We start from the raw sequence: 18809 nt of genomic DNA, 5'->3' as shown, positions 1-18809 counted from the left end.
TCTGGACTCCCCCACCTCACGGAAGAGACTGTCTATTTATCCATCCATGCCCCTCATGATTTTATAAACCTCTAGAAGGTCACTGCTCAGCCTCCGACGCTGCAGGGAAAACAGCCCCAACATTTCCCTATAGTTCGAATCCACCAACCCTGGCAACAACCTTGTAAATCTTTTCTGAACCCTTTCACATTTCATAATATCCTTCCGATATGAAGGAGACTAGAACTGCATGCAATATTTCAAAAGTGGCCTAACCAATGTCCTGTACAGCCGCAACATGACCTCCCAGTTCCTGTACTCAATGCTCTGACCAATAAAGGAAAGCATACCAAATGCCTTCTTCACTATCCTATCTAACTGCAACTCCACTTTCAAGGAGTTACGAACCTGCACTCCAAGGTTTCTTTATTCAGCAACATTCCCTAGGACCTTTCCATTAAGTGTGTAAGTCCTGCTAAGATTTGCTTTCCCAAATTGCAGCAGCTCACATTTATCTAAATTAAACTCCATCTGCCAATTCTCAGCCCATTGGCCATCTGATCAAGATCCCGTTGTATTCTGACATAACCACCTTCATTGTCCACTATACCTCCAATTTTGGTGTCATCTGCAAACTTACTAACTATATCTCTTATGCTCATATCCAAATCATTTATGTAACTGACGAAAGATCATGGACCCAGCACTGATCCTTGTGGCACTCCACTGGTCACAGGCCTACAGTCTGAAAAACAACCCTCCACCACCCTCTGTCTTCTACCTTTGAGCCAGTTCTGTATCCAAATGGCTAGTTCTTCCTGTATTCCATGAGATCTAACCTTGTTAACCAGTCTCCCATGGGGAACCTTGTCAAACACCTTACTGAAGTCCAAATCAATGACACCCACCGCTCTGCCCTTATCAATCCTCTTTGTTACTTCTTCAAAAAACTCAGTCAAGTTTGTGAGACATGGTTTCCCACGCACAATTCACCAACACATTCCACCCTGACCTTAAATTTACCTGGACCATTTCTGACACCTCCCTCCCCTTCCTGGACCTCTCCATCTCCATTAATGACGACCAACTTGACACTGACATTTTTTACAAACCCAACGACTCCCACAGCTATCTGGATTACACCTCTTCCCACCCTACCTATTGCAAAAATGCCATCCCGTATTCCCAATTCCTCCGCCTCTGCCGTATCTGCTCCCAGGAGGACCAGTTCCACCACAGAACACGCCAGATGGCCTCCTTCATTAGAGACCGCAATTTCCCTTCCCACGTAACGTCTTATGGTACACTTTAATGTCAAAGATACTTTAGTGTCAAAGATACTTTCAAAATACCTGCTGTTGTTACAGAATCTTTATAAGTAAAGGGCAGATACCACCTCAGCTTTCTTGCTACCTCCCTCCTTTCCTCCCAGAACCATGACCTATCCCACCAGCCTCCATATTTGATGGATGACCCACCACCATTTCTGCCACCCACAGCGTGACACAATGATTAAATTATTCCCCTCCCCCTTCAATATTAAAAAAAGCAGCCCCTCGAAAACACCTTGAGGAAATACCCTTCTGTTCAACATACACAGAGTGGGATAACTGCCTTTCTAACTCCTCCCCAAACAAGAAACACACCTTCACCGTGAAACTGCAATTTCCTTGAACTATTTTCAGTTTAGTAAACTTCTCACAAAGTGATTTAAACTGTAATGGAGAGATCAAATGCACCTCCTGATCAGTCCACAAACCCGTAATCTCAGATTGTGGTCACTTGCTGATTTAACCTCCACTCCCCCATTACTCCCACACTACCCCTTCTGCCCCATGGCCTGCAGCAGCTTTCCAGTCGTGTTTCAGGAACAGAATGTCATCTTTGCAGTTCTCTGGACACACAGCAGAGTTCATTATTTCAAACCATAACCTCTTTTGCAGTTTTTACATATGCTTTTGCTGCTTCTGGTTTAACTCGTTTGTTTATTTCTCTTTTTGGTTTGATGTTAAACAACAGTTATTCCTCATTCTGACTTTTAGTCAGGACCTTTGATCCTTTTACAAGCCCTCAACCAGAAAGCCTATTGTCACTGAATCTCTTGTACCCAAAACCTGTCAAAGACCTTACGGTTGATCTTCCTTTCATTTACCGTTCTCGGTTTTAACCAAACTGAAACATTAATTATGTTGCTCTCTCTGACGATGCTCTTGAACTTTTCCAGATTGTTTTAATACCTACTTAGCAAGTAACTTCGTTGTCATTATCCAGTGAGCACAGTGAAAACCAAGGCTGGGAATTTATTATTGAAGCACCTGCACTAAAAATGACGTTAAAAAACATCTAATGGATAGAAATTATTCGGTTTAACAGCAGCTTGAAAATTGGATTCAAATCTACCGCCACTACAATGTCGTCATAACCGTCATCACATCGATGTGATCGAGGCTGCTGTAGTCATGCCTGATGGGGGCGGAGCTGATAGTAGGCGGGGCTTGATTGAGTAGTGCGAGATCTCATTGAGGCGGCTCCGTGAAGGGGTGGGGTCTAAGGGAGGGGTGGGGCTTCGTGGCGATGGGTAGGGCTATCGATAGTGAGTGTATCGAGTGCATGGACGTTTCGCGCTCTGCCGGTTAAGTCTTTCCCCTGGTGTGGGCTCCCAGGCTCTGGGTGGATCAGGGACATCCCGGGTAGGGGAATCGTGTTAGTTTATACCCGCCGAGGTTTTCTCTTTTCCTTGATTTGGCTACTGAGGGACTGCATCGCTCCGGCCTGGTCACGTGGCGTCAATGTCCCCTCTCTCCATGGCCTGGCCTGGCCACATGGTGTCAGTTCAATGCCCCCTCTGTCCCTGACCCGGCAGTGTAAATATCTGTCTCATTTAACAAGCAATGACCCCCCAGACTGCTTTCCATTAACCAGTTATTGGCCTCCTATAATAAGCAGGTAGCCTCTCTGCACTTGTCCATGAGAGCTTTGAGTACAGACAAGTGGCATCACAGCCAAGACAGAACCTGGTGTGTGTAGAGTTTCTGTAAAGACCCTGGAATGGGTTGTCAGAATCCATGGGAATTTATCATCTGTCACACTGGGGCACAGTTGTATCGTCTCAGCAGCAGTCCTAACTGAAATCAGTGAATTTATTTTCTTTTATTTACTCTTGAGACATGGATGCTACTGGCTGACCATGTGAGAAACAGTGTAAAAACAATGACTACAGATTCTGGAAACCAGATTCTGGATTAGTGGTGCTGGAAGAACAGCAGTTCAGGAAGCTCCTCGGATGCTGCCTGAACTGCTGTGCTCTTCCAGCACCACTAATCCAGAATGTGAGAAACAGAACTCACAAATCAGCCTGAGACAAAGCCTTGGAAACAAGAACAATTTATTATGGCCTTGCAAGTACCGGACGTCTCTGCACTCAAGCAAAAGTACGCACCACTAATCCAGAATGTGAGAAACAGAACTCACTCACAAATCAGCCTGAGACAAAGCCTTGGAAACAAGAACAATTTATTATGGCCTTGCAAGTACCGGACGTCTCTGCACTCAAGCAAAAGTACGCGCGAAAACAAAGCATGTAAGCATTCCTATTCAGTTTGCAAGCTGCGGAATCACGCCTCCCCATCCTATCATAAGCCGATTACCTCACTTGTTTTTTTCTCTAGTTATTTTCTTATCTGGCCATCCTGCTGTCCTTGTATGTCTGCATTCTTTGTTCCTTGTTTGTTACAGCTTGTTCTTTTGTCAAGTTTCTCTTATCATACTATAAGCTTTATTGTGAAATGCCCCTACTGCTTCTTTTGTGGTCAACTACAACAGTTTAAAGTTATTTCTTAGTTTAAAACTATTTCTTAAACAAAAATCTCTATATTCGTTAAAATCTTAGCCTTAAGTATTCTGCAAGAATCCCGCGACCGTTTGTGTAATGTTCCCCTTCCCCATCTGCAGAAACTACATTTCTAACCTCCCACAATTTACCCTTTTCTTTTTTTAAAACTGTTGTTTCTGCACTTATTAAGTCTCCTTTAATCCATTTTCTTATGTTCTGCCCTCTTACGCCTTTTGGCGATGAGGTTCACAATCTTACATTTAACATTTGTGTTGTTTGTCCCTCAAACTTTAGAAGCATTCTTTGACTTTCTCTTTGTTGCATATCACCTGCTGATTGTAAAAGCATCTGATGATTTATTTGGGTTCCTTTCCCCAAGGGATGTCATCAGTCAGCTCATTACCCATTTTAGACATTGAACCCGACCACCAGACCCACTAATATCAATAATCCATAGATAGCCAAATTGACTAATCACCTTCCCCAACCAGTCAATCCCCAATTCCTCCATTCCAGTACCGATTACCGGCCTCCCTTATCTTGGCGATTTTGTCTTGCACATGTTTGGAGATATCAGCAATGTTAGAGGAGACCTCAGGTATGTACGTACAACATTCCTCTCCAATTAGTGCACAGGTACCACCCTTCTCTGCTAGAATATAATCCAGAGCCATCCTGTTCTAAAGGGTCGTTAGCCTAGTGGCAATTTTTTCGGTCGTTATGGTTGCTTCTTGGGATTGGGTTTCGGCCAACGCATCAGCAGTATTGTTGGCCAACTCTTCCAGGGAAGCCGCCAACTTTTGTATTTCTACTCCTGCTCGAGCGGTCCCATACAAAGGTATCAAAGTCCAGAGGAGGCGATCTCCTTCGGTTACTTTCCGGGTTACTTGCCTTCCTCCCTGTTTATTCCGAGGTATTTTTGGGGCTCTCTTTAACAGCCTCAAGTGGGGAATTATAAAGGCGAGGTAGCAGCAGCCACTCCAACCTTTCTGGCTTTGAGGCAGTGTTTGATCAATCTCATAACATGCATGCATTCCTATACATTCGGTCACAAATGCATTTTTCCCCGGGAATAAATGGATAGGCCTTCAGGCCGCATACCCAATATGTTCCGTTTAATATTCGGGGAATGGTCATGGCAATGGCTTGGCTGGTGTAGACACAAGATGATTTTCCTAATCGGAAGGGTATCATTCTGATTACAGAAACAAGTGGTATTTACTGCTCCTTTCGGTGGGGAAACTCTAAGGCCATCGATAGCACCCAGAGTTTTCCGGGCTGGTCGAGGGAACCATCCCGCAAAGTTATAATTACCCCTTTCAAATCTCCAAGTTGTATCATTTGAGCCCGAGTCAAATTGTTGTACGTCGTACACTTTTTTTCTTTGGTAAGTGGTATTACCGTGAGAGGAATTCCGGACTCCCCATGTGTGGGATCTCCGCACATACCCAATAGTCGGTATGCCCCTTTAGTTTAGCATAATTCTGACAAAAAGTGGTAAAATGACTTTTCCCACCCCCCTTGGCAGCTAGCGCCAATGTTATCGTGACAATATAAAGCTGACCACTCATTTTAGCTCACAACCCTATCTGTCTATTCCCTAACCCTTTGTATGCCAGGGAGGAGTGAGTCCATGCAACACTTACAATTGTTTTGGGATGCAGTTTTTTTAACCAATACTTAATAGTCTCTTAACTCAGTTTCTTTTTGCTCAGCTTGACTTTCAGAGGGTTGTCTGTAGGATGAGCTTGCCACTCTGCCGAAGGGGAAGGAGCGTCCACGGGGCCCTTAACACGAGTGTGATGACTCCGCCCTTTTTCAGCAGTTCGGATGGCTGTTTCAGTAGTCAGGAGGGTTAGGAACGGTCCCTCCTAGCTTGAGTGCAGTTTGGTATCTTTGCAGGTCTTTATTAGGACCCAATCATCTGGTCATATCCGATGTACTACGAACTCAAGTGGAGGTGTCTGGGTCAACAGACCCTTCTTACTAAGGACAGACAAAGAAGAGCCGAGCGCCACAATATAGTTCTTTAAAAACTTATCATTGAACTCCACAGATGGTAATTCCTCTCTTCCGCCCAAGAAAGGTAATCCAAACATCATCTCATAAGGAGAGAGGCCAATATCATGCCTAGGTGCAGTCCTAATGCGGAGCAACGCGATAGGTAAACATTTTGTCCATGGCAATCGAGTCTTTAGGACTAGCGTAGACAATTGCTTCTTTAAGGTTTGATTCATTCCTTCCACCCGTCCAGAGGAAGGCGGGTGCCAAGGAGTGTGGATTCCCAAGAGATTTCTAATCCCGCCATTACTTCTTGTAGGATCTGAGAGGTAAAATGGCTACCTTGGTCTGAATCTATACTTTCCACTACTCCATATCGAGGAATTATATGTCCTAAAAGAATTTTCACTACTCCCTTCGAGGTAGCTGAGGACATTGGAAATGCCTCCACCCACCCAGTTAGGTGATCCATTAGGATTAATAAGTACTTTTGTTTCCCTACTGGGGGTAATTCTGTGTAATCTACCTGTATTCTTTGAAAAGGTCTTACCCCAGAGTTTTTTTCACCTCTTGGCCCCCCTCTCGTTACTTTCTTATTAATCTTTTGGCAAGTCTGGCATCCTGCGCATACCTGCTTGGCTAATGTGTGTATATCCCTTTACATCCGTACTTCCTTAACCCTATGTCACACATAGTTTGGGAGCCCTAATGACTGCCTTGGTGCACGGTGGTTAGGATGTTTCTCATGACTGGTTTACTTAATAACTCCCTTCCATCCAGGAGGATCCACCTTCATTGGATAGTCTTAGTGGCCTCCATTTCCTGGAATTCCTTTCCCTCTTCCGTGTACACGGGTTCACGGAAGGGGACTCCACTATGGGCGTGAGAACCCGTATTTTTGTTACTGTATGGCTCATAGCTGCCTCTTTGGCTGCCTCGTCTGCTAGTCTATTCCCTCTGTCTTCTAGAGTGTTCCCCTTCTGATGCCCAGGTACATGGACTATAGCTATTTCCTGGGGTAATTCCAAATTTTTCAACATTTGTCCTATCAATTTTTCGTGTATCAATTCCTTTCCCCAACAGTTGATTAGTCCATGTTCTTTCCATATTTTTCCGAAGGTATGTACCACCCTTTAAGCATACTTAGAGTCGGTGTAAATTGTCCCATCTCGGTTCTCTAATTGTTTTAAAGCTTGGTTTAATGCATACAACTCACAAGTCTGGGCCGACCATGTGTTAGGCAACCGGTCAGCCTCAACCGTTCGATTCTCATTGCTATCCACTACTGCATATCCATTGTGTCTTTTTCCTTGTACTAGTCTTGATGACCCGTCTATAAGCAGTCTGTCCCCATCATGTAAGGGGATATCCTTTAGGTCCTGTCAAACTTTGGCTTGATACTTTATGATCTATCCAGACAGTCATGTTCTAATTCTCGTTTGTCCAGAGCTTCTCCTTTCCATAGGAAGGTAGCTGGATTTAGACCGGTGTCTGTTGCTAACACAAGGTCATTTCTCTCCATCAGGATGGCTTCGTATTTTAAAATTCGTGAGTCTGTCAACCATCTCCCTGCCTTTTGGTTTAACTTGATGGGGGGGGTACTAACGACCTAGTGCCCCTCCAAAAGTAAGTTTACGGCTTTCATCTACCAGTATGGCAGTGGCTGCTACTGCCTGTATGCATTCAGGCCATCCCCTCGAGACAGGGTCCAAGATCTTGGACAGGAAGGCTATGGGCTGTCTCTTTCCCCCTCCTTTCTGTGTTAACACTCCTAAGGCTGCTCCATCATTTACTGTCACAAAAAGGTGGAATGGTTTATCTAGGGAGGGAAGGGCCAACACCAGAGCTCGTATTAGACTACGCTTCAACTCATGTAAACCTTCCTTTTCCTCATCTGTCCAGTGCAGTCTTTCATGTTCAGATTCTGTCAATTTGTAATATAACCCCTTCATTTTCTGGGCGTATGCTTCTATCCATAATCTACAATAGCGCACCAGCCCCAAGAACGTCCGTAATTCTCGTTTGCTGATCGGAAGGGGCAGTTCTACTATCCCTTTAATTCTGTCATGGTTAATGCGCCTAGTGCCTTCACTAATAAGGTGTCCTAAGTATTTCACCTCTTTCTCTACATATTGCAATTTATTCCTAGATACTCTTAAACCCTAGGAAATTTAACAGTCTATTGGTGGCTAAACTCACGTCATCTCTCTTTTGTCCTGATACAAGTAAAGCGTCCACATATTGTAACAATGCTGTTCCCCGAGGCATTTTATGTTGTTCCAGGACATGTTCCAGTACTTGTCCGAATAGATTGAGTGATTCTGTGAATCCCTGGGGAAGTACCGTCCATCGGAACTGTTGTTGAGTTTTCCCACGCAAAAGCAAACATGTCGCGGCTTTCTGGGGCCAGAGGACAAGCCCAGAATGCATCTTTTAAATCTATTACACTAAACCAGCGGTGGTTACACGGTATTTTTGCCTAGCAAAGTATATAAATTAGGTACCACCGGGTGTCGTGTTCGAACCAATTGGTTCAATGCCCTAAGATTCTGCACCAATCGATAGGTTCCATCTGGTTTGTGGACGGGCAGTATTGGGGTATTAATGGGCGACATACATGGTTCTAACAGTCCAGTTTTTACCAAAGGATCTATAACTGGTTGCAGACCTCTATGGCCTTCCAACGATATAGGGTATTGTCTAACCCAAACTGTCTCATCTTCTCGAGTCAACATAATCACCAACGGAGTAATATTTAGATGCCCTGTGTTATCCGCTTTCGTCCACACGTCAGGGCAGATTTGATTTTCTTCACTAGGTGTTAACATAGCCATTGTTGCAGTTACTGCACTATCCTCCACCTCAATTTTTAAGCCCAGCAATATAATCAAATCCCTACCTAATAGATTACTTCCAATGCCAGGAATATATAGTAATTGTCCTATCACTTCCTCATCATTTCTTCTAATTAGGGTTGGTTCAAAAATAGGCACCAAGAATTCTTTGCCTATTACTCCGGAAACTTTAAGATACTCCTTAGTCAATTTAATGCCGGTAGGTCTAAAACTTAGGGATGGCCGTGCCGCTCCCGTGTCCACCAAAAATACTGCCTCCTCCCCTTCAGGTCCCACCTTTAATTTATCAAGGGTTCCCGGTGGGTATCCGGAGGAAGGAACCCCTGACTATTCTCTCCCTAGCTACCCTTTTGTCCTTAATATTTTGTAAAACTCTTTGGATACTCCTTAATTCTATTTGCCAAAGCTATCTCATGTCCCCTTTCTGTCTTCCTGATTTCCCTCTTAAGTATACTCCTACTGCCTTTATACTCTTCTAAGGATTCATTCGAACTATCCTGTCTATACCTGACATATGCTTCCTTCTTTTTCTTAACCAAACCCTCAGTTTCTTCTAGTCATCCAGCCTTCCCTACACCTACCAGCCTTTCCTTTCACCCTAATGGGAATATACTGTCTCTGGACTCTCGTTAGCTCATTTCTGAAGGCTTCCCATTTTCCAGCTGTCCCTTTACCTGCAAATATCTGCTCCCAGTCAGCTTTTGAAAATTATTGCCTAATAACCGTCAAAATTACCCTTCACCCAATTAGAACTTCAATTTTTAGATCTGGTCTATCCTTTTTTCCATCACTATTTTAAAACTAATACAATTATGGTCACTGCCCCAAAGTGCTCCCCCACTGACACCTCAGTCACCTGCCATGCTTTATTTCCCAAGAGTAGGTCAGGTTTTGCACCTTCTCTAGTAGATTCTCTATTGAATCAGAAAATTTTCTTGCACACACTTAACAAATTCCTCTCCATCTAAACCTTCAACACTACGGCAGTCCCAATCTATGTTTGGAAAGTTAAAATTCCCTACCATAACCACCCTATTATTCTTACAGATAACTCAGATCTCTTTACAAATCTGTTTCTCAATTTCCCTCTGACTATTATGGGGTCTATCATACAATCCTTTTCTTATTTCTCAGTTCAACCCAAATAACTTCCCTGAATGTGTATCCTCCCAAGTACAGCTGTAATGCTATCCCTTATCAAAAATGCCACTCCCCCTCCTTTCTTGCTTCCCTTTCTATCCTTCTGTATCCTGGACCATTAAGCTGCCAGTCCTGTCCATCCCTGAGCCATGTTTCTGCAATTGCTGTGATATCCCAGTCCCATGTTCCTAAATATGCCCTGAGTTCACTTGCCTTCCCTGTTAGGTCTCTTGCATTGAAATAAATGTATTTTAATTTATCGGTCCTACCTTGTTCTCTGCTTTGTCCCTGCCTGCACTGATTGTTTGACTCATTTCTTTTCTCAGATTGTACCAGTCTCAGATTGATCTCTTTCCTCACTATCTCCTGAAGTCCCACCCACTTCCTTAATAGTGTAAATCCTCCTGAACAACTCTAGCAAATCTCCCTGCCAGTATATTAGTCCCTTTCCAATTCAGGTACAATCTGTCCTTCTTGTATAAGTCACTTCTACCCCTAAAGAGATTCCAATGATCCAAAAATTCTTGCAAGTCTGTGGCGTAGTGATAATGTCAGTAAACTTACAGTCTTTAAGAACTAGGAGAAGGAATAGCAATTTGGTACAATCATGGCTGATCTCAACCCTACTTAATAATTCTTCCATAATTTATGCATCGAACGAGCATCCACCACATTCTGAGGTAGTGAATTCCAGAGATTCACAGCCCTTTGAGAGAAGTAATTTCTCCTCATCTCTGTTTTAAATCTGCTACCTCTTGTTCTAAAACTATTGCTTTTCATTCTGGATTACTCACCATGGGGAAACATCCTTTTTAACATCTTCTTTATCAATCCCCAATAGCATCCAATGTACCTCAATTAGATCTCCTTATTATTCTAAACTCCAGAAAGCATAGATCTAAACTGCTCAATTTCTCTTCATAACACAAACTCTTCAATCTTGGAATCAATCGAGTGAACCTCCTCTGAACTACCTCTAATACAACTCCATGTTTCCCCCAAGTAATGGTACCAAAGTGTGCGTAATACTTCTTGTCTCACTAAAGCCTTGTACAGCTACAGCAACATTTCCCTACTGTCTGGAGGCATAGACTAATGCTCTGAGGACATAGGTTTAAATACCATTGTAGCTGGTGAAATTTAACTTCAATTATTAACTATTATTCTTTGTCATAAAGACTCACTAAGATTCTTAATGAAGGAGGTTTGCTTTCCTTACCTGGTCAGGCCTACATGTGACTCCAGGTGTGTAGAAATGTGGTTGACTCTTAACAGCCATCTAAAATGGCCTGGCAGCTGTTCAGTTTAAGGACAGTTAGGAATTGGCAACAAATTTTAGCCTTGCCAATAATGCCCTTATCCCACCTGGATGGAAAGGCAACTGACACATTTTTTAATTATGTGCATTTTTACTTAACCTAACTGTTATGTTCTGTCTTGGTCTTGATCAGAAGTCTTTTTTGAATTGAAAATCTGAGTTATTGACAAAAAGAATGAAGCCATAAGATTCCATGGTTTAAAACAAAATAATTTTTATTATACAAGAGTCAAACAAAGCAAGTACTAAATAATATCTTAGTTACTTGTGTAGCTTAACACTTAGAATCAACATTATTGAAATATGAATTAACTGGTGAATTGTGGTTGATTATAAGCTATAATTTACACATTAAATGGCAAATTCAAGTAATGTGTCACATATAGACAGGGTGGTTAAAAAGGCGTTTGATATGCTTGCCTTCATTGCTCAGTCCTTTGAGTATAGGAGTTGGGAAGTCATGTTGAGGTTATAGAAGTCATTGATGAGGCCTCTTCTGGAATACTGCATCCAGTTCTGGTCATCCAATATTAGAGAGGATAAATTGGAGCAGGTTCAGGAAAGATTTATTAGAATGTTGCCTGGTATGGAAGATTTGAGATGTAAAGGAAAGCTGAAAAATCTGGAACTTTCTTCACTGGAGTGTAGGAGGTTGAGAGGCGACCTGATAGAAATTTGTAAAGTAATGAGAAATATTGATAGAATTAATGATAGTTGTCCTTTCCCTAGGAAGGGGGATTTCAAAACTAGGGGGCACATTTTTAAGGTGAGAGGAGAAAGATTTGAAAAGACACGAGGCAAATGTTTTACACAGAGGGTGGTTCATATATGGAATGGTGGATTTACAACAGTGACAATGTTTAAAAGACATTTGGATAGATAAATTAATAGGAAAGATTTAGAGGGATATGGACCAGGAGCAGGCAGGTGGCACTGGGTTAGTTTGGCGATCATATTTGGCATAGATCTTTTGTCTGGAGGGTCTGTTTCCCTGCTGTATGACTGTATGGATTGACTTGGCAGTCCACTGAGCATATGTCATCTGCTTCAGCAACAACATTCTTCAAAGCCAAATTGCTTACAAATAATTTCTGTTGCTCTCTTTTGGGATTTAGCCTGATCCTCTGCAGACAGCAGAGCATTAATAACCTGAGTTCCACAGACAGAGTCTTCACGAAAAATAGCACACTTCTACAGAACCTCCTTAACACTGCTAATAACGGTCTGGATGCTGTAGATCAAAAGTTTCAAAAAGTAACAGAAACAACTGTATACCACCTATTCTTAACTGTGTCTTCTTCACCCCACCTGTGTTGCACTAATGGAATCATCTTCTGAGTTCCGATGGTTTCTGTCCATTTCACACGGTTTAAACCAACTTTAATCTCCACAAAGTTTTTGTTTGCAATGTTAGTTCCAGTTTTAGCCCTAGAAAACTGATAGAAAGATTTAAATTAACAATCAATCCTGTTCTAGTATTATAAATAAATAGATCTGAATGACATAATGGGAATTATTTTTATGCACCTTTAAAATTTTCCACTTTAGATTGTCCATATAAACAACGGCCTAGTAAAGATTCTTAGCACCAGATGAACATAGTACTTCTTACTGAAATTACATCACACTTGAAAATTAGCAAATGGAAAGTCCAGCATCAGTGAAATTGTTCTTTTTTCCAGACTTTGATTTTTTTCTCAGCAAAATCAGTTTTTTTTTAATATTAAACAGCTAAATATCAACTGTCATTACTTTAAGTATGAACTGCAATTGCTGCTTCTGATCTGTTCAACAGGTGCCTTCTTCAGCCTCTGACACATCCCTGTTCTCAAATTTACAAAGTTATTGATAAAGAGCTTTGGCCTTTCTGAATGCACACTATTCATAGGTTGTCTTTTTGTCTCCCCACAGATTGAATTTGTGAAGCAACTGCCCAAGACTATTAGTGGAAAAATCAAAAGAAATGTGTTACGAAAGAAAGAATGGGAGAAAAAAAACTGAGACCTAATTCATTATTGTATAACATTGTAAAATGAAGTAATTAATACAAGCAAAACATGTATTGAATTAATAATTTGAAGAAAACAAAAATGACGTTATCTGATTAATCTGTTCAAGATAATGAAGCATTTATTACAAAGTTGAAGTGTGTCCTCCTGTCTACTATTTGTTCAGATTTAAAGCACTCCAGTTGAAGAGTGTAACATCATCCCACACCATTTTTGAGCCTCACATGACTTAGGTTTTGAGAGATTTCATATTTTGTCAGATTTCTGGTAACCAAGCTTTAGGATACTGTAGCCAGCACTTACTGAGACAAACAATTTTTAAAATTTTAGTTTAACATAAAGCCAAAGAAGAACAACGTTGCAATTTATTTTTAAATTAAATTGGACTGTTACTGAGTTTTGAATTAACATGCTGCATGTGGATGCTTTTTCAGTGGGGCCTGAAGCAGAATTCTTTCACCATTTATAAGTCATAGTTAGTACTTTGGTTATGAATTATCAACTGCATGATCTATACCTACGGGGAGTTCAAAGCCACCTTTTAAAAACTATTTGCTAGAAATTTTAACTTGTACCAGCAATATGACTACAGAATATTACTTTTTAAATTAGTAGTAGTGATATGAGGAAGAAACTGTTTTCAAACAGCAAATGGGTAAGATTTGCATTACTTGAATATGTGTGGAGGCAGGTTCAGTTAAAGTATTCAAAAGGGAATTAGACCATTTTAAGAAAAGGAGCAATGTGCAGGATTGTGGAGAGAAGAGAGGGAGCCAACATTCAGTGATTTGATGCAGATGTGATTTTCTGTATTGTAACAACACTGGGAATTTTATCAAAATCAGCTGAGTGTTCATCTCCATGAATCCTGGCAAATTGTCCCATGCAGTTATCAGCAACTGACTTCAGTATGTATTCACCTTGACCCGATGGCACTGCTCTCGCACTAACGTCTGAGTAGCAGTGGAAAAAATACATGCTATTGCCAAAAACTGAAATTGCTGCCACTGGTGCTGTATTTAAAACCCAGTTATGTACCAATCAGTCACTGCAAGCCAGGAACTATCATTCAAACTTACTATGTGAGAAGGATTATACTGGAGATGTGCCAACTTACGTTTTATTGATTTGCTTGTAAGGACCTATAGGTCCTGGTGGATGGGGTAGTGCTTTTTTCTCAGAACCACCAGAGGAGACCAAAGCACCAGAACTTTCCAGCCTGGTCTAGATTCAACACTTGGATCTAAGGGAATCAAGGGTTATGGGTAAAAGGCCAGAAATTGAGTTATTAGGTCAAAACACGATCTTGTTGAATAGTGAAGCAGACACACTGGGCTGTTTGGCATATTTCTCCTCCAATGTCTTATGGTTTTAATTCTACATGTGGTAGCAACCATTACCCATTTTGATTGTGTATTTGTAATTTGGACGAGGATGGAAAGCAACACAGGTTGCATTTTGCTCAATGAGTCACATGTCTCTCAGTGTAGGTGAGCTCCCCACCCCAAATCTTATTATTCAATTCTTCCTCGCCCTCTTTGTAAACCCCAATGTTTCCACCCAACTCTTTTATTGAATGGCTCATCTACCCACTGTACTCCAGTTCCCAGTCACAATAGTTTAATTATGCCAAACGTAATCATGTTTGACACCCTATCGAAATCAGGATACAATGACCTGCAGTACCTCTTGCCCTCCCATGGCATTCTCTCCCATCTCCCACCTGATATTGACCCTCTGTGTCCCCGCATGATGTCTCCAATTACTATTATTGACTTCCCTGAATTCTCATCACAGCACTGTCACCTGATAACCCATGAACTCTATGGACTGACTGTGGTCCATCTCCTGGATGACCTAAGAACAACTGTAACTGATCAATGCCCAGATTCCTGACACACCTCTGTTCAGCTGTCCATTACTGCTAATCCCCAATCTGGATGATTGGCCATGACCCATTTGCTGGGCAGCAGTGGTATGGATTTTGAGAATCCATTTAACCCAAGTATCTGAATGACCACATGCAAGCCCTTGGACTGATTTCAGGTGATGCCTTTGACTTACAGCATTGGTACTTCTTGAGAGAAGACAGTCTTTGACTGAGGACTTACTCCCTTTAGTCTTTAAGATGGGGCTATTTAGTGGCGGCACAAGCTGCATACTTGTGGAATAAGCTGCTATCACATCCTGCAGGTGAGCTACACAGTACCATACAGACACACATCAACTCATTGGACTAATCATTGCTGACAACCATGACAAACTGCCAGGCTACACTAAAAAGCAAGACAAGGCAGAAGTACTGTGAACCTGTGAATTCTGAATGAGGTGGTAAAGAGCAAAAAGACAAGGCAAGAATGCTGTGAGCAGCAAATAGGTACAAAGTAACTGAGCACTAAGAGAGCAAACTAAGAGCCCTGAAGTGCACCTTGGTCCAACCCATGAAGTGAGTGCTTTAATCTGCTCACAAAGTGCCCTGGCAGCAGTATTACAGTGCAAGATGTTGGTGCCCTCCAAGGTTTTTCTCAATGTTATAAATCTAATATTTCTGACCTTGCCTTTTTTTTTCCCCAACTGAATTGCTATTGCCATGTCGTTAAGGTGGTGGTTACCCACCTTCATGAACTGTTGCAGTTTATCTCTTGATAGTGTGTCCACAAGGTGTGAAGAATTTGATACAGCATCGGTGAAGGGACAGGGGTATATGACCAATTTAGGATTATGTATGACTTATAGGGTAGATTCAAAATGCTGGAATTCTCATGAATCTGCAGATAAGGAACAGCTTAAGGAGTAGACATCACAACCATATTAGGCAACGGGTGGCTGTTTAGCCTAACGGAGAAAGTGCATATCAAGCAGCCTGCTTCATCTGGATGTTTGGGCTCCTTAAGTCTTGGTTTTAGCTGTGTGCATCCAGTTAAGTAAAAAGATAATCCATCATAAGTATCAAATGTGATTTGTAGATGGTGGCAATGCTTACTAGGGTCAAGAGCTAAGCCATTGTTAACAGAATATTCTGCCCTTGCTTTTTTGTAGACAGGCTCACAATCCCCCTTGCACTATATGTGCACTAATAGGCAGAGGGCAAAGGGGCAGAACATTTGAAAGGGTTAGTACAAGTTAAAATTTCCTGCCAGATCCCTGGTAAAAGCATCCCAGCTCACTTGGCCAAAAAAGCTTCCTGTTCAGGTGTAAGGTTTTGTTAGCTCACATGCAAAGTACTGGAATGTTTTTCACAGATCAAGGAGGTCTTGCAGTCATAAAGTTCTTAATGTTCTCAACTAAGATGCAAGTAACAAACTTGAAAACATGGACACCATTTTATACATCCTGAGAAGAGCATGCTGATTAGTTGGCCTATTGTTAACATGGAAGTATAGCAGGAATTATTAACTCAAAAAGTGTGGTGCTGGAAAAACACAGCCGGTCATGCAGCATCCAAGGAGCAGGTGAGTTGACATTTCGACCATAAGGTCTTCCTTCATCAGGAATGTGACTGATCTCCAGCATCTGCAGTCCTCATTTTTTCCTAGAAATTATTAACTTTCATTCTTAACCTTCAGACCAGTAAACTCTGGGCAGGATGTTGCCATTGGGAAGAAAGCAGAGATTGGCAATCTCTCAGTAAGTATGTGGATGTACCTATTAGAGGAGGTGCAAAACTTGACCTACTCTTGGGAAATAAGGCAGGGCAGGTGACTGAGGTGTCACTGGGAGAGCACTTTGGGGGCAATGACCATAGTTCTATTAGTTTTAAAATAGTAATGGAAAAGGATAGACCAGATCTAAAAGTTGAAGTTCTAAATTGTTGGAAGGCTAATTTTGACAGTATTAGGTAAGAATTGTCAAAAGCTGATTGGGGGAAAATGTTCGCAGGTAAAGGGACGGTGGGAAAATGGGAAGCCTTCAGAAATGAGATAATGAGAGTCCAGAGACAGTATATTCCTGTTAGGGTGAAAGGAAAGGTTGGTAGGTGTAAGGAAGGCTGGATGACAAGAGAAATTGAGGGTTTGGTTAAGAAAAAGAAGGAAGCATATGTCAGGTATAGACAGGATAGATCGAGTGAATCCTTAGAAGAGTATAAAGGCAGTAGGAGTATACTCAAGAGGGAAATCAGGAGGGCAAAAGGGACATGAGATAGCTTTGGCAAATAGGGTTAAGGAGAATCCAAAGAGTTTTTACAAATACATTTAGGACAAAAGGGTAACTAGGGAGAGAATAGGACTCCTCAAAGATCAGCAAGGTGGACTTTGCGTGGAGCCGCAGAAAATGGGAGAGATACTAAATTAGTATTTTGCGTCAGTATTTTCTGTGTAAAAGGATATGGAAGATGTAGACTGTAGGGAAATAGATGGTGACATCTTGCAAAATGTCCAGATTACAGAGGAGGAAGTGCTGGATGTCTTGAAACAGATAAAAGTGGATAAATCCCCAGGACCTGATCAGGTGTACCCGAGAACACTGTGAGAAGCTAGAGAAGTGATTGCTGGACCTCTTGCTGAGATATCTGTATTGTCGATAGTCACAGGTGAGGTACCGGAAGACTGAGGTTGGCTAATGTGGTGCCACTATTTAAGAAGGGTGGTAAGGACAAGCCAAGGAACTATAGACCATTGACCCTTACGTCAATGGTGGGCAAGTTGTTGGAGGGAATCCTAAGGCACAGATGTATATGTATTTGGAAAGGCAAGGACTGATTAGGAATAGTCAACATGGTTTTGTGCGTGGGAAAACATGTCTCACAAATTCGATTGAGCTTTTTGAAGAAGTAACAAAGAGGATTGATGAGGGCAGAGCAGTAGATGTGATCTATATGGACTTCCATAAGGCATCGACAAGGTTCCCCATGGGAGATTGGTTAGCAAGGTTAGATCTCATGGAGTACAGGGAGAACTAGCAATTTGGATACAGAACTGGCTCGAAGGTAGAAGACAGAGGGTAGTGGTGTAGGGTTGTTTTTCAGACTGGAGGCCTGTGACCAGTGGAGTGCCACATTGATTGGTGCTGGGTCCACTACTTTTCGTCATTTATATAAATGATTTGGATGTGAGCATAAGAGGTATAGTTGGTAAGTTTGCAGATGACACCAATATTGGAGGTGTAGTGAGCAGTGAAGATGGTTACCTCAGATTACAACCGGATCTTGATCAGATGGGCCAATGCGCTGAGGAGTGGCAGATGAAGTTTAATTTGGATAAATGTGAAGCGCTGCATTTTGGGAAAGCAAATCTTAGCAGAACGTATAAACTTAATGGTAAGGTCCTCGGGAGTGTTGCTAAACAAAGAGACCTTGGAGTGCAGGTTCATAGCTCCTTGAGATTGAATAGGCTGGGGCTGTTTTCCCTGGAGTGTCAGAAGCTGAGGGGTGACCTTATGGAGTTTTATAAACTCATGAGACGCATGGATAGGATAAATAGACAAAATCTTTTCCTTTGGGTGGGGGAGTCCAGAACTAGAGAGCATAGGTTTAGGGTGAGAGGGGAAAGATATAAAAGAGACTTAAGGCAACATTTTCACGCAGAGAGTGGTATATATATGGACTGAGCTGCCAGAGGAAGTGGTGGAGGCTAGTATAATTGCAACATTTAAGAGGCATCTGGATGGGTATATAAATAGGAAGGGTTTGGAGGGAAATGGGCCGAGTGCTGGCAGGTGGGACTAGATTAAGTTGA

General features: G+C 42.0%; 1 protein-coding gene across 9 annotated transcripts in view; it reads left to right on the top strand.

Moving 5' to 3' along the window:
* Nucleotides 1-13271, top strand: part of acsm3 (acyl-CoA synthetase medium chain family member 3) — an 86929-nt gene extending 73658 nt beyond the window's left edge. For all 9 annotated transcript variants that reach the window (XM_043711936.1, XM_043711938.1, XM_043711941.1 and 6 more), the window contains one exon: nucleotides 13037-13271. In XM_043711936.1, the coding sequence (XP_043567871.1) occupies nucleotides 13037-13126 (90 nt within the window). In that variant the 3' untranslated portion in view covers nucleotides 13127-13271. The remainder of the gene's footprint in view (nucleotides 1-13036) is intronic.
* The last annotated feature ends 5538 nt before the right edge of the window (nucleotides 13272-18809 follow it).

This window comes from Chiloscyllium plagiosum, chromosome 21 (genome assembly GCF_004010195.1).
Source record: "Chiloscyllium plagiosum isolate BGI_BamShark_2017 chromosome 21, ASM401019v2, whole genome shotgun sequence".
Classification (NCBI taxonomy): domain Eukaryota; kingdom Metazoa; phylum Chordata; class Chondrichthyes; order Orectolobiformes; family Hemiscylliidae; genus Chiloscyllium; species Chiloscyllium plagiosum.
The sequence above is the reverse complement of the archived record's forward strand: the minus strand, read 5'-3'. Positions and strand labels throughout refer to the sequence as shown.